This window comes from Crocuta crocuta, unplaced genomic scaffold (genome assembly GCF_008692635.1).
Source record: "Crocuta crocuta isolate KB4526 unplaced genomic scaffold, BGI_CrCroc_1.0 scaffold247, whole genome shotgun sequence".
NCBI lineage: Eukaryota > Metazoa > Chordata > Mammalia > Carnivora > Hyaenidae > Crocuta > Crocuta crocuta.
In genome coordinates this window covers 694341-707740 of record NW_027531910.1, presented here as the reverse complement: position 1 = coordinate 707740, position 13400 = coordinate 694341, and the positions used below count along the sequence as shown (strand labels likewise).

At 35.5% G+C, this 13400-nt stretch overlaps 1 protein-coding gene and 1 pseudogene across 1 annotated transcript; one reads left to right on the top strand and one right to left on the bottom strand.

Annotated features, from left to right (window-relative positions):
* Positions 1–2566: 2566 nt before the first annotated feature.
* LOC144240373 (receptor-binding cancer antigen expressed on SiSo cells pseudogene) lies at positions 2567–3223 on the bottom strand (annotated as a pseudogene).
* Positions 3224–5130: 1907 nt separating this feature from the next.
* FUT9 (fucosyltransferase 9) lies at positions 5131–6277 on the top strand. The gene has a single exon (XM_077774693.1). The coding sequence runs from the start codon at positions 5139–5141 to the stop codon at positions 6216–6218; it is 1080 nt and encodes a 359-aa protein (XP_077630819.1). The 5' UTR covers positions 5131–5138; the 3' UTR covers positions 6219–6277.
* The last annotated feature ends 7123 nt before the right edge of the window (positions 6278–13400 follow it).

Sequence of the window (13400 nt, the reverse complement as noted above, 5' to 3'; positions counted from 1 at the left end):
ACAGGGCTGAAGCTAGCTTTGATGGTAAGTCTCAGGCTTTGATTCCAATAATTCTGTTTTAGGAGTGCTTCAGAATACAATATCCAGAATCTTTGGATGCACAAAATTAAGCTTTACTACACAGCAAATGTTATATGCATTAAAAAAAAAAAAGCCGTATAACAAAAAAATGAGATTTTTTAAAAATGTTCACATAAATGTAGGTAATTAAATAAAGAACAATTTCTCCCTTTTTTTTTTTCTGGAAGGAAACATATAATGTTTCTTTTTTCCCCCCAGAATTATTATTTATTCTTTTCATAAGAAAAATCTCTAATTAATCAAACTATGATTTCTAACCAATTTTTACTTGTAATTAAACAAAAATAAAAAAACCAACAACAACAAAAAACATCCCGCACCCACGAAAGGCATAACCAAAGCAGACTTCAATACTTGTCAACTATTAGGGAAAAGCAGTAAAATTTATTGTACTAAAGGAGAGGTTACCTGTAATGAACCCCAAATTTAGAGAAATCATGTAGCATTCCCATAACTAAAAATACGTAAATACAAATAGGTGAAGAGATACATTTATTACTAAAAATTTTAGTCTATTCTATTTAATTGGGAGTATATTGGCAGAAACTCTGATAAATGTGATGTGGCTCGGGACTGTAAAAAGCAACTTTTTACCAAAGTTAAATTTCAACTGATTTTATAATACATTTGGTCTGGGAACTTAGGATAAGGACTTAGGGTCCTTATCACTGTACAGTCTGTGATTTTACTATGAAATATTTTAATTCAAGCATATCAGCTATAGTTTAGAGTATGTGTAACATTTTTAAAAACCCAAAGAATGTTAATTTTGAACAACAACTTTTATGAAAGTAAAAATATTGTAAAATTCTAACACAGTAGAAAATCAGTCTGGATGTATTTTAATTATGGAGAAAAAAATAATGGGATCTTGAACTATCAAATTAATTTCTTTCCTACGAACACAGTATGTATCTTTTTCCTTGAAACTATTTTGGAGCCAGTCAACACCCAAAAATAAGAATATTATTCCTATCTCAGCTGAAAATTTAATGAATCAATAATATTATCTTAGCCAACAACATGTAAACTGCATTATGTCAGATATATAAAACTGATACAGAAATCATCTAAAAGCTTTGAAATATTGGAACTGAAGGCTTTCTGCATTTGTAAATTAATGACCTTTGTGTGGGAGGAACTAAGGTATTTAAAACACTGTAACATCTTAAAATCTATAACAAAATGGAAAACTACTAATACTAGTTTTTATTTATTGAATATAATGTACTGTCACATTGGCTTACATAAACACCCAGTGTTCATCCCAACAGGTGCCCTCCTAAATGCCCAGCACCTAGTACTAGATTTTAAAACTCACAAGTTAGGGGTACCTGGGTGGATCATTGATTAAGCAGATGACTTCGGCTCAGGTCATGATCTCACAGTCTGTGAGTTTGAGCACTGCATCAGGCTCCGTGCTGACAGCTCAGAGCCTGGAGCCTGCTTCAGATTCTGTGTCTCCCTCTCTCTCTGCCCCTACCTCACTTGCACACTGTCTCTCTCTCAAAAATAAATAAACGTTAAAATTTGAGGGAAAAAAAACTCACCAGGTTATAATAATGCAAAACAAATTTGTCATTTTGCTGATTTTCAATTTATACATGCAATATGAATTACAATTACGTACAGCACTACAGCACTATCCAAAAGGAAACAATGATGCATAAAATATTTATGGTAAATAAAATTATTGCATTTTATGTCATTTTCTTAAAAATCAAAGTTATCAAATCCCTTAATGTCATACTAAACATAAACAATTCAGGTTCAAATTAGAGGAAATCTAGGCCAATAGCAGCTTCTGACAACAAAAATATAGAAGTTAAAGCCTTCCAGTTTGTCTGATTTAGGTCAGATAATCATGGAAACAAAAGAATATTTAAAATTATTTATTTTATCATTATGCATAGCAAAGGAAAGCATTACAGAGAGCAGACTTCCCTCCTACCATAAAACTATTTACACCCATTTATTTAAAATGTTTTAATGTTTATTTTTGAGAGAGAGAGACAGACAGAATGTGAACAGGAAAGGGCAGAAAGAGAGACAGAAGGAGAGAGACAGAATCTGAAGCAGGCTCCAGGCTCTGAGCTTCTGGTACCGAACCCAAAATGGAGCTTGAACTCGTGAACCATGAGATCATCACCTGAGCTGAAGTCAGACGCTTAATCGACTGAGTCACCCAGGTGCTCTTACACACATTTATTTAGCTAGAAACTGTAGCTTGAAGAGGTACTGGTGTATTCCACTTGTAATAATTTCTCTACAGCAAACAATTGCCCTACACTTGGAGCATGTTGAAAAAAACTATTGCCTTATGGGTCTTTTTCATTCCTTTCAGTCTCAATCACTGAGAGCTCAAGGTACTTTGAGAGAATCCTGGTGTCCTAGATGGTCTGAGTAATGCATTAAAATCAAGCAATGTGTTTGTATTCTTGAAAATACTCTTAAATGCCTCGAAATGTTGCCTGAGTTGTGGAGCTCATACTTCTCCTCCTGGCACTATATGTGAAGAGCATTTGTTTTCAAGCTTCACACCAACTTTGTTTTGTTCTTTCCTCATCAGCCACTGTGCTTCCTTTTCCATTTTCTTCCTTTCTTTTCTCTGTCTGCTGTCTTCTGCTGCCTCAGAGCTTCTGCTTACCAGGCTGCATCTTCTTCTTCTTCTTCCCATGCATTGCTATTTTCCTACCAGGTATCTAAGTCAACTAATTCAGGAGATTGATGAATAAAAGGCATATATTGTGTAGCTGCTAATCTATTAGAGAAACCTGTGCTCCATTTGGGATGCCAAAACTTAATGGTTCTCTTTTCTTAATAATGATTCTTTATGAGTTTTCTTTGCTGGTGTCATGTTCTTAAAATTGTCAGGTTCCAGTTGTTTCATAGTATTTTGTTGTGTAGTAACATTCTCATTCCCTTTTTCAATCTTAACACTGTGGTGCATCTTCATCCTAGGATGTCGACTCTTCAACATCTGTTTAGGAACTGATAAATAACCAACTGCACTTGGCAAAGTTATTTGGTCTCCACGTAACTCCTGTCCTCTGCCAGATCTGCATATTAACCTCTTTAGGAAGGAGAATAGTGTTGCTGGGCAGATGCAAACTTTAAATAACTGAAACTGTGTGATAGCCATAGTGAGAATCAAAGCCTGTCCCTCCCCAACTCCAGGAGACACTCCAAGCTGTCCTGGTGCCACGCACGCACACAAGGCCATATCTAATGTTCCTACACTAGTTTTGATCAAGATTTCAAAATATTTTAGTGAATCTGAAATTGATAGGCCAAGTCATTTTGGTGAGAAGAATAATGAATTTCAGAGAAACAGTAAGAATTTGATCAAAAGACAGTTTTGTAAACATATTACATATTTTATCTTTGTGTTCATATTCATAAGAAGACATGAATGTCAAAGAGGAAAGACATTGAAGATTCTTATATTTAGAAAAAATTTTTAAAGCTTTGATTCATCTTTTAGTTTCAAACTGCTATAATTCACAAGATCAATGTTGTTCTCCATGAAATATATTTTGAGAGTCCATTTATCTTTATTATACTAATATCATATTAATGTTACAAAAACATTTTAATAACCCAGTACTACATAAGTGAAAATGTTTTTCTAATGCCATTAGAACATCTAATTATCATGGGGGGCCTGGGTGGCTCAGTCAGTTAAGCGTCTGACTTCAGCTCAGGTCATGATCTCACGGTTCGTGGGTTCAAGCCCCGCATCAGGCTCTATACTTACAGCTAGCCCAGAGCCTGGAGCCTGCTGCAGATTCTGTATCTCCCTCTTTCTCTGACCACCCCCCACCCCACCCCTCTCACGCTGTGTCTTTCTCTTTCAGAAATAAATAAAACATAAAAAAAGAACATTTTATTATAGCAACCTAATAAATCTTGGATGTATTAATAGATTACTAAAAGTAAACAGGAAAATGGTAAGAAAAAATAAAAATTAAAAATTAAACAAGAAGTTTTTTTTAATATTTTTATTTATTTCTAGGAGAGAGAGAGAGAAACAGCGTGAGCAGGGGAGGGTCAGAGAGAGAGGGAGACACAGACTCTGAAATAGGCTCCAGGCTCTGAGCTGGCAGTCAGCACAGAGCCCGATGCGGGGCTCGAACCCACGAACTGCGACATCATGACCTAAGCAAAAGTCGGACGCTTAACCGACAAAGCCACCCAGGCGCCCCAAGAAGTTTTTTAATTTATAAAATTTTTGTCACAGTACTTAACTAAAAGGCAAAACAAAACAAAGTAAAAAAGCAGATAGCAAACCAAAAGTTTCTATTTTTTACAGGATGACTATTGTGACTCACTTTTGACAGTGAAGATAACTTATACCAAGAATTCCATCTAATTACAAAGTTACATTACAGTCTCTAAAAGCACACTAGTGAATAAGTAATTATATCAACTAGGAAATGTTCACATATCTGATGTGGTTTCAAATTACTAAAGATTTTAGTCATAGCTTTGGTGATGACAGTCTTCATTATGCCATTTTTGTAGACACAAATAAAAATATAACAGGGGAGGCTAGCATTGAAAGAAAAATGTAACTCAGCTTGAAGATATGCTGCTGCTTTATAACAAATTCTGATTCATTATTTATAGAGTTCAGGGGAAACCTGCTTTTTTTTTTTAGAGAAAGAGAGATAGAGACAGCATGAGCAGGGGAGGGTCAGAGAGAGAGGGAGACAGAATCTGAAGCAGGCTCCAGGCTCTGAGCTAGCTGTCAGCACAGAGCCTGATTGAGGGCTCGAACCCATGAGTTGTGAGATCATGACTTGAGCCAAAGTTGGACACTTAACCGACTGAGCCACCCAGGTGCCCCGAAACCTCCTTTCAAGAGCAGTTCTTGGCTTAATTAAAGCTCTAATTCTCTCAATGGTTTAATAACACTAAAAAAGGAAAAGGCAATTGATTTTGTCATTAAGTGTATTTTGAAATGTACCACTTGTTGATCTCAAATTATGATTAACTTTTTGTCACTACCCCTACCTCCCCCTCTATCTCTCTCCTTCTGTTCCACAGAAAAAATTATGACATCAGCATCCAAAGGAATTCTCCGCCCATTTTTAATTGTCTGCATTATCCTGGGCTGCTTCATGGCATGTCTGCTCATTTACATCAAGCCCACCAACAGCTGGATCTTCAGTCCAATGGAGTCAGCCAGCTCAGTGCTGAAAATGAAGAACTTCTTCTCTACCAAAACTGATTATTTTAATGAAACTACTATCCTGATTTGGGTGTGGCCATTTGGGCAGACCTTTGACCTTACATCTTGCCAAACAATGTTCAACATCCAAGGATGCCATCTTACCACAGACCGTTCCCTCTACAACAAATCTCATGCAGTTCTGATCCATCACCGAGACATCAGTTGGGATCTGACTAACTTACCTCAGCAGGCTAGGCCACCCTTCCAGAAATGGATTTGGATGAATTTGGAATCACCAACCCACACGCCCCAAAAGAGTGGCATTGAGCACCTGTTCAACTTGACTCTGACTTACCGCCGTGACTCAGATATCCAAGTGCCTTATGGCTTCTTGACGGTGAGCACAAACCCCTTCGTGTTTGAAGTGCCAAGCAAAGAGAAGTTAGTGTGCTGGGTTGTAAGTAACTGGAATCCTGAGCATGCGAGGGTCAAGTATTACAATGAGCTGAGCAAAAGCATTGAAATCCATACATACGGGCAAGCATTTGGAGAGTATGTGAATGATAAAAATTTGATTCCTACCATATCTACTTGCAAATTTTATCTGTCGTTTGAAAACTCAATCCACAAAGATTACATCACAGAAAAGCTCTACAATGCTTTTCTAGCTGGCTCTGTCCCTGTTGTTCTGGGGCCGTCTAGGGAAAATTATGAGAATTATATTCCAGCAGATTCATTCATTCATGTGGAAGATTATAACTCTCCCAGTGAGCTCGCAAAATATCTGAAAGAAGTTGACAAAAACAATAAGTTATACCTTAGTTACTTTAACTGGAGGAAGGATTTCACAGTAAATCTTCCACGATTTTGGGAATCACATGCATGCTTGGCTTGTGATCATGTGAAAAGGCATCAAGAATATAAATCTGTGGGTAATTTAGAGAAATGGTTTTGGAATTAAAGTTTTCCATCATTTGCACACTTGGAGAAATTATTTTGATGAGCTATCATCCAAGTTTTGAGGATGAGAAGAGAGACAACATTCTGCTTTTGTGTCACAATTTATTTTTATCACTCTCTCTTGGGTAACATGTATATTTTGATGGAGATTTCTGAGAGCTCAGCATTAGCAATCACTCCCTTTGGTTTTAAATTATCCTGTATATACCTAATTATGTGCACTGAAAATTAATTTATTCTTTGCTACCATTTGTAAACGTTGTTTTTCACATTTTGGTAGTTGTTTGTAAGTTTGTGATATGATTGTTGTTTCTACATTGGTCAGCTGTTTAATCTATTCGGGAAATGAAGATGCACATCTTAAAATATGAAATATTTTCACTAAGTATCATAATCTCTAGTTCCAAGTTTGCATAATATAACAAAGGAAAAGCATTTGTAATTGAGTTCTAACCTCTTTGACTTTGAAGTGAACAAAGTGTATAACTGTCTCTATTTGACCTATTTTTTACCTGTTTACCACATTTTCTGTGAAGGAAGAATTATTCATATAGTGAATAAGAAAGAGACTGAAGCAGAGCTGTTTTATTCAGGAAGCTAGTAGACTTTTCATTTATTTCCATTAAGCTGACTTGCAAATGCAGCCACCTGTTCTCATGATCTTAAGTTGAATTATTCAAGTATTTCTACATATTCAATTTGGGGGCACTTTTAGAGCCTGGGAAATAATCCGGACAACATTTAAGAATATCTAAGACAGTTCTCTTCCCAGTCCTAACATTCATTATTATAATAAAGCAAACAATTTCTCCAAATAACAAAGGAAAAGGATGTGTATAGATACACGTCATATTTACATACGGTACATATTTACATACGGTTTATGTACAATTTTGGATAACATATCAATTTACTATATTTGTTCCCTAGCCCCAATATTTAAAAGGTTCTATTTGCCATACAGACAGACAGATAGACAAAACATTTTAGAGGTTTGTCTATCATTTAAAAGAACCTAAATAAAATTGTCATTAAGTTGTTAAATGTAAGATGTAAAACATAATAAAGGGGAGATCTATAGAAAACACAATGCTAACACAGAGTAAGATCTCAATGAATACTTTTTGAATGAATCAATGTATATCATTGAAAGTCATGGGAAAATTTTTGTTTGTTTCAATGAAGTGACAGTTCTAGCCTAGAAACATTAACAGTTCTAGCCTAGAAACATTAAATGAAATTATATATTTCATTTTAGTAATTATTCATATATAGCACATATGACCATGGCCTGAGGGCTTTACAGAACCAAAATAAATTTGTCACTATACTAAGTTTTTGGAAAAATGCATCCATGAACCTTCAGTTGCTATACAGCATTTTTCCTCTATAAGGTTAAGGGCTGTATATAAGCAGAGAATTTTAGAAGGTGAAAAAAGATGGAATGTTAAGGATTCTTTAAGGAAAGCATTTCCCAAAAGAATCTTAAATGGCTCTATTGGATTCAGGCCAAAAACCCAACAAAAGAATTGGAATGTTCTGATAACATCCATTTGGATCTAATTCTAATCATCCTGTTGCATATTGACATTAGCAGTTGAACACAAATCCACAATCTTCTACATCAAAAGAAGTCAGATAGAGGCAAACTTCAGCTCAGTAAGTACCCCAGATGCCCTTGTGTAGGAATGAGCTCTCTGGAACACTAGAAGGATTGGAGCAGAGGAAGATTCATGCATTAGATGGAGGACTGTTTGATCCTCAAGTTCATTGTTTTACCCGTGTTGAACAGGTCTTTTGCATCAGGCAACACCATAACCAGAGATAAAGATGAGCAAGGTACCATCACTGCCCTATAGGAGCTTACAATTATATAGGAGCTGAGATACCTGAAAGCTTTCTTTGAGCCTATGTTACTGCACATACTACTCTCAATGGAGTTGATTAGAGTCACTGCTGATTTAATGAAAATAAGATAGCACATTTCCCCAGTAGCGTCAGGATGTGACGTATTTCTAAGCGGCAAACTTTGTTTACTCATTTGATCTAAATTTACTTCCCTCCATATTACCTCTTCTAACCACACTGCATCAAGAAATATTGTATATGTGGGGATGCCCCCTTACATAAGAACAGATCTCCACCCACATTTATTTCATCATGTTACACAGCCTAATTCATATATTTACACTTACTTTGTTACCTTTTAGGCCTGTAAAAAGCATAGGGATCTAAACAAGATGCTGGCTAACAAGTTTAGAAAGCATCTGCTTTCTTCAAAGGCAGAAAAGCATTCATTGTCATGACAACCCGTCTTTGCTGTGGTGGGTGCTTATGATTTCAAAGAACTGATAAATCTGACAGCACCACTTCTCTTGTCAACTATGAATTGGGTCTCTTTTTTAGACTGCCCATAATCACCTGCTGATAATACGATCTAAGCCAAGGCAACAGCACGAAATGACTAACTGGCACATTGTATTGAAAACCCATTACCAAGTCCCAGAAGTATAACTTTTCTGAATTAGAAGGACAAAATGAATGAGTCAACTTACTCCATCAGTTCTGGGACCCTTTATCTGTGAGTTTCAGGGCTAGATGTCATTATAGCAATGTTTACACACCAATTCCTTTATTCTACTTATGAGTTAATCATATCCAGAGATAATATTTATTAAAGAAACATGTTCACACATACACACAGAGCTACTGACATGGCCAAGTTTGGGATGTAAGGGTGCTGTATCTTTTAATTCTATGTTTTTTTCTTTGAATTCTCACCTAATAATAGAAGTATCTTGCAACTCCTAAAAATGTGAATGCCTTATATGTATAATTAGGGCCTGTGGAATGATACACTCTATGTGGAAGCACTTTGACTTTTGAAAAAGTATACAGTAGGGGCGCCTGGGTGGCTCAATTGGTTAAGCACCCGACTTCAGCTCAGGTCATGATCTCATGATTCGGTTCGTGGGTTCGAGCCCCGGGTTGGGCTCTGTGCTGACAGTTAGCTCAGAGCCTGGAGCCTGCTTCAGATTCTGTATCTCCTTCTCTCTCTGACCCTCCCCTGCTCACTCTGTCTCTTTCTCTCTCGCTCTGACTCAGAAACAAATGTTTTAAAAAACCTTAAAAATTTAAAAAATGAAAAAGTATACAGTAAATAAGACATCAAACTTTTAACATTCTTTCTGTTTTAAATATTTTAGGAGTTGAACTTGAGCAGAAGGAAATGGGCTTTCACCACACTTTAAGTGAAATGCAACCCTCAGGGTGGTATATGATTCTCAGGTACTTTTAAAATAAATCCTGTGGATTACAATTCTTTTAAAGGATAGCTCATGATGAAAGATAGTGATTCTACAAAATTAGCTTGCCGTTGGTTATAAAAACAAATAATTATGTCAGGAGATAAACTGTGGATATAAAAAGGCAATAGACCATTTCAAAAGTTTTATTCCAAAATATCAAAAATCTGTTACTTTCAATGGTCTGAATATTTAAATATTAATTATTATAACCTTTATTGGTAAGAATATATAAATATTAATTATTTTAGGTCTTCTTATCCATCTGTATTATACTCTGGAAAAAGATATGACAGTCATATTTTATGACAACCAAAAATTTTACAATATGAAATAGAAACTGGAAAAAAATTATCTTAGTGGGAAACCAATATCAGCTAAAATTTGTTTATTTACTGCATTCGTCCTGATAATCCTAGAATGTGCAGAAATGTTTTCTGTTGTGAGGGCTTAGAAAGCATAGAGCACTTGAAGTATAAAGTGACAGAATATTTAGGAATTATTTGTTGAGGCTTTACATATCTGCCTCCAATTGGAGGTTAAATATTGAAAGAATGGGAAACTATACTATTAATTTCTTTTTGCCTGCCTATTTTCAAACTAGAATCCATGAATCTTAAGGTAATCACCTAGAACATGTCTTGGCATGAGGTAATGTTATCAAAACAAGAATTGGGTCCTTACATTATGACTTTGTGCTTAACCATATCTTTGAGTTCCCTTGAACTCTGATGTCATTTAGAGGAACTTCTTAATGGATTAATTACACCCAAACTGTTAAATATAAAAACTTCAGGATCTAAAAGATAAGCACAGTGCCTAGAACAGAGGAGGCAAATATTTGTTCAATGAATGAGGAAATTGCATTGGGAATCACACAGGTTTTTTTTATGTGTGATAACAGTTCCAGCTTATTGATATCGGTTAGAGGCTGTATATTTTATTTATTTAATTATTCAGTTTACTGCCTGGAGGCAAAGGAAGGCTTTATGTCCTTCTAATCTTACTGCATTCTAGCATCCCAAAAGAAGTAACATGTCAAGAAAGATTTAAAAAGATTGGAAACATGTTAACATTATATTCAAATGTCAATGCCAACTGTTTCTAATAGGAAAGACACCTAGTATTCCAGGAGAATGTAAATGTAAGCACTGTGAAGGGCATGTATTTATTACCAAACTATGCACAGAGAGAAATCCAGATTCGTTCCTCCCTAACTGCACTCCTTTGTATTGCAAACATCAGTCAATTAAGATGATATTTTTTTTTCTGGATGTCTCTCATCTAAAGATTTTGTAGCATTTTGCAAATAGGTAAGCTCAATTACTATCCAAAGTGTTCTCCCGCTCAGTAATTCATATTGAATGCATCCATATTCATAAACATTATATAGAGCAGGTAACAGAACAAAAATGAGAGAGAGCCTGCTAAACCCGAAATGTGAATAATGCCAGGCTGGGTTATAGATTCAACAAACTATAATTTTGAGAACGCCACCAAACTTCTCTGGACCTAGTTGTTTGCAGAGTTCCTTCTGACACTGTTACTGTCTGATCTAAGATCTAAGATGATATATGCATATGTTTGCAAATGAAAGTCCAATGACCATATAATTTTTTGTAGGTAAATATTGCAAACAGATTTCCTTCTTATTTCTCTGAATAGACCTTTAAAGTATAAAATTGATTATCTAAACTAATATATGGAAAAACCTAACCCAGTGCCTGGAATATAGCAAGTGTTCAATTAACTAAACTTCTTCCTTTAACTAACTTCCCCTTCATTCTCTACCTCATCTTTTGCAATTCATATACTCATTACTCACTAAGACCTTAATTGCCTATAGAAAACCAACCATATAATGAGCATTATTTTAAAATATTATAGATTTTTTTATGTCATCCACATTCTTATTACAATAATCTAAAACTTTTTACCAATGCAAAATTTCAGGGAGACAATGGAAGGCACATTGCAAATCCCCAGATGATAATAAAACAAGGAGTATAATTTGAGGAAGCCAGATTGATTATATCTAAACAATTCAATTATTCTTAACTCATAGCTACTATATATTTTTTCATTTGATCTACTTAGAAAGTAGTGTAAAGAAGAATTTAAAAAGAATCTTTCCAGGGGCACCTGGATGGGTCAGTCGGTTAAGCGTCCAGCTTTAGCTCAGCTCATGGTCTCACAGCTCGTGAGTTCAAGCCCCGCATCGGGCTTTGTGCTGACAGCTCAGAGCCTGCTTCAGATTCTCCCTCTCTCTCTACACTCACCCACTCACATTCTCTCAAACATAAATAAACATTAAAAAAATAAAATAAAAAGAAACTGTCCAATGTCAGCTGCCTTTTCAGTGTTACTGAAAAATATTGGTTCCTGGGTCAACAGACCTGGAATCACCAGAGGTATTTATGAACAATACTGATTCCTTGACACTGCTCATGCAATTGGAATCTCTTCAAATAAGTAAAAAAAAATTTTTTTAAGTATGCTTTTAATACATTTCCTACCTTTCTAAGTTATTTTGCTCCATGCTATAGTTTATAAACCATCCTAACTAAGCCAGCCAGGAGTTCTCAAACACACATATGTCCTTGGAACTTCTTGAATCAATTGCATAAGAATCATTTGGGGAAAAAATGAATAAAATACAGTTTCTGATTCTCGGGGTCTGAGATGGGAGGTGGAATCTGTATTTGAAAAATCTTCCAAGATGGTTCTGATGTGCTGCAGGTTTGAGGTCTAGGTCTTAGTCACCTGTAAAATGGAATGTATTCTTTTGCTCACTGATATAAGCTAACGTCTTTTTAAAATTCACCTTAAATGATAATATCTTTTTTTAATTCACTTGGAACTTTCCTGAATATGTCAGTGTAGTGCTTTCTCTACTTTAAGAACCAAGACATTCTGTGTGCTTAGTTATTTCAGACACGAACATGGCACTGGCCAACTTGTCCCCCTTGTCTTGGGACAGGTTATCTACAGCCTCTTCTTCTAAGTCTTCTTCTAAGTTGTGAGTGTTTGTTCATAGCAGTATTTCTCAAGCCTAAATGCACATCTGGATCACCTGGAGAGGATTTAAAATTGTGGATGCTCAAACCTCACCTCCAGAGGTCTGATCCAATTGGTTTGAAACAGGACCCAGAGACAAACAGTTGTAAATGCTCCACAGAGGATACTAATGTGGGGCTATCTCTGGAAACCATCAGTCTACACAAAAGACTTGTTCACTTCTTGGCCTGGAGAAATTATTAGGAAAAGAAAGGTTTATATACCTGGAAAAAATATCTCTCTTTCTCTTTTTAGGTTCTAAATGCATGTTTGAATTTTGCAACATAAAACCTGGACTACCCAATTCCTAGGATCCTTTAAAGCCATAAAATTTTATTCTTCTTTGATCTGCTAAATAGCTGTACGTGTTTAAGAGAACTTCTTTTCCATGTCCCTTGTTTGAAGGGTAGAAAAGTAATTTGCAATTGGCATATAACAATAAGCTATCTGTAGCACATGGGTTTTTGATAACCACAGATTTACAGTTGAATCCCAGCTCTACCATTCACTAATTGTATATAAATTACGTGACTCCTCCTAGCCTCAGATTTTGCATCTATAAAGTGGAGGTAGCATACTCTTGATGCATTGTGTGTGTGTGTGTGTGTGTGTGTGTGTATGAAGACAAATGAAATAACACTTATGTGAATAGAAAATATGTTCAATTAGTATCATTTATTATCATAAAAGATCATTGTGGGTAATTCCAAACTATCTCCACAATTTCAATTCTAAAACTGGAAATGTTAAGCAGACAACTTACAAGAGTCACTGCAAATTTAAGTAAGCTAAAGGAACAATCTTCAGAAGAAGAGAAACAA

Bases quoted from the DNA above. Each gene is read 5' to 3' on its own strand.
- FUT9 (XM_077774693.1), top strand. From the start codon at position 5,139: ATGACATCAGCATCCAAAGGAATTCTCCGCCCATTTTTAATTGTCTGC.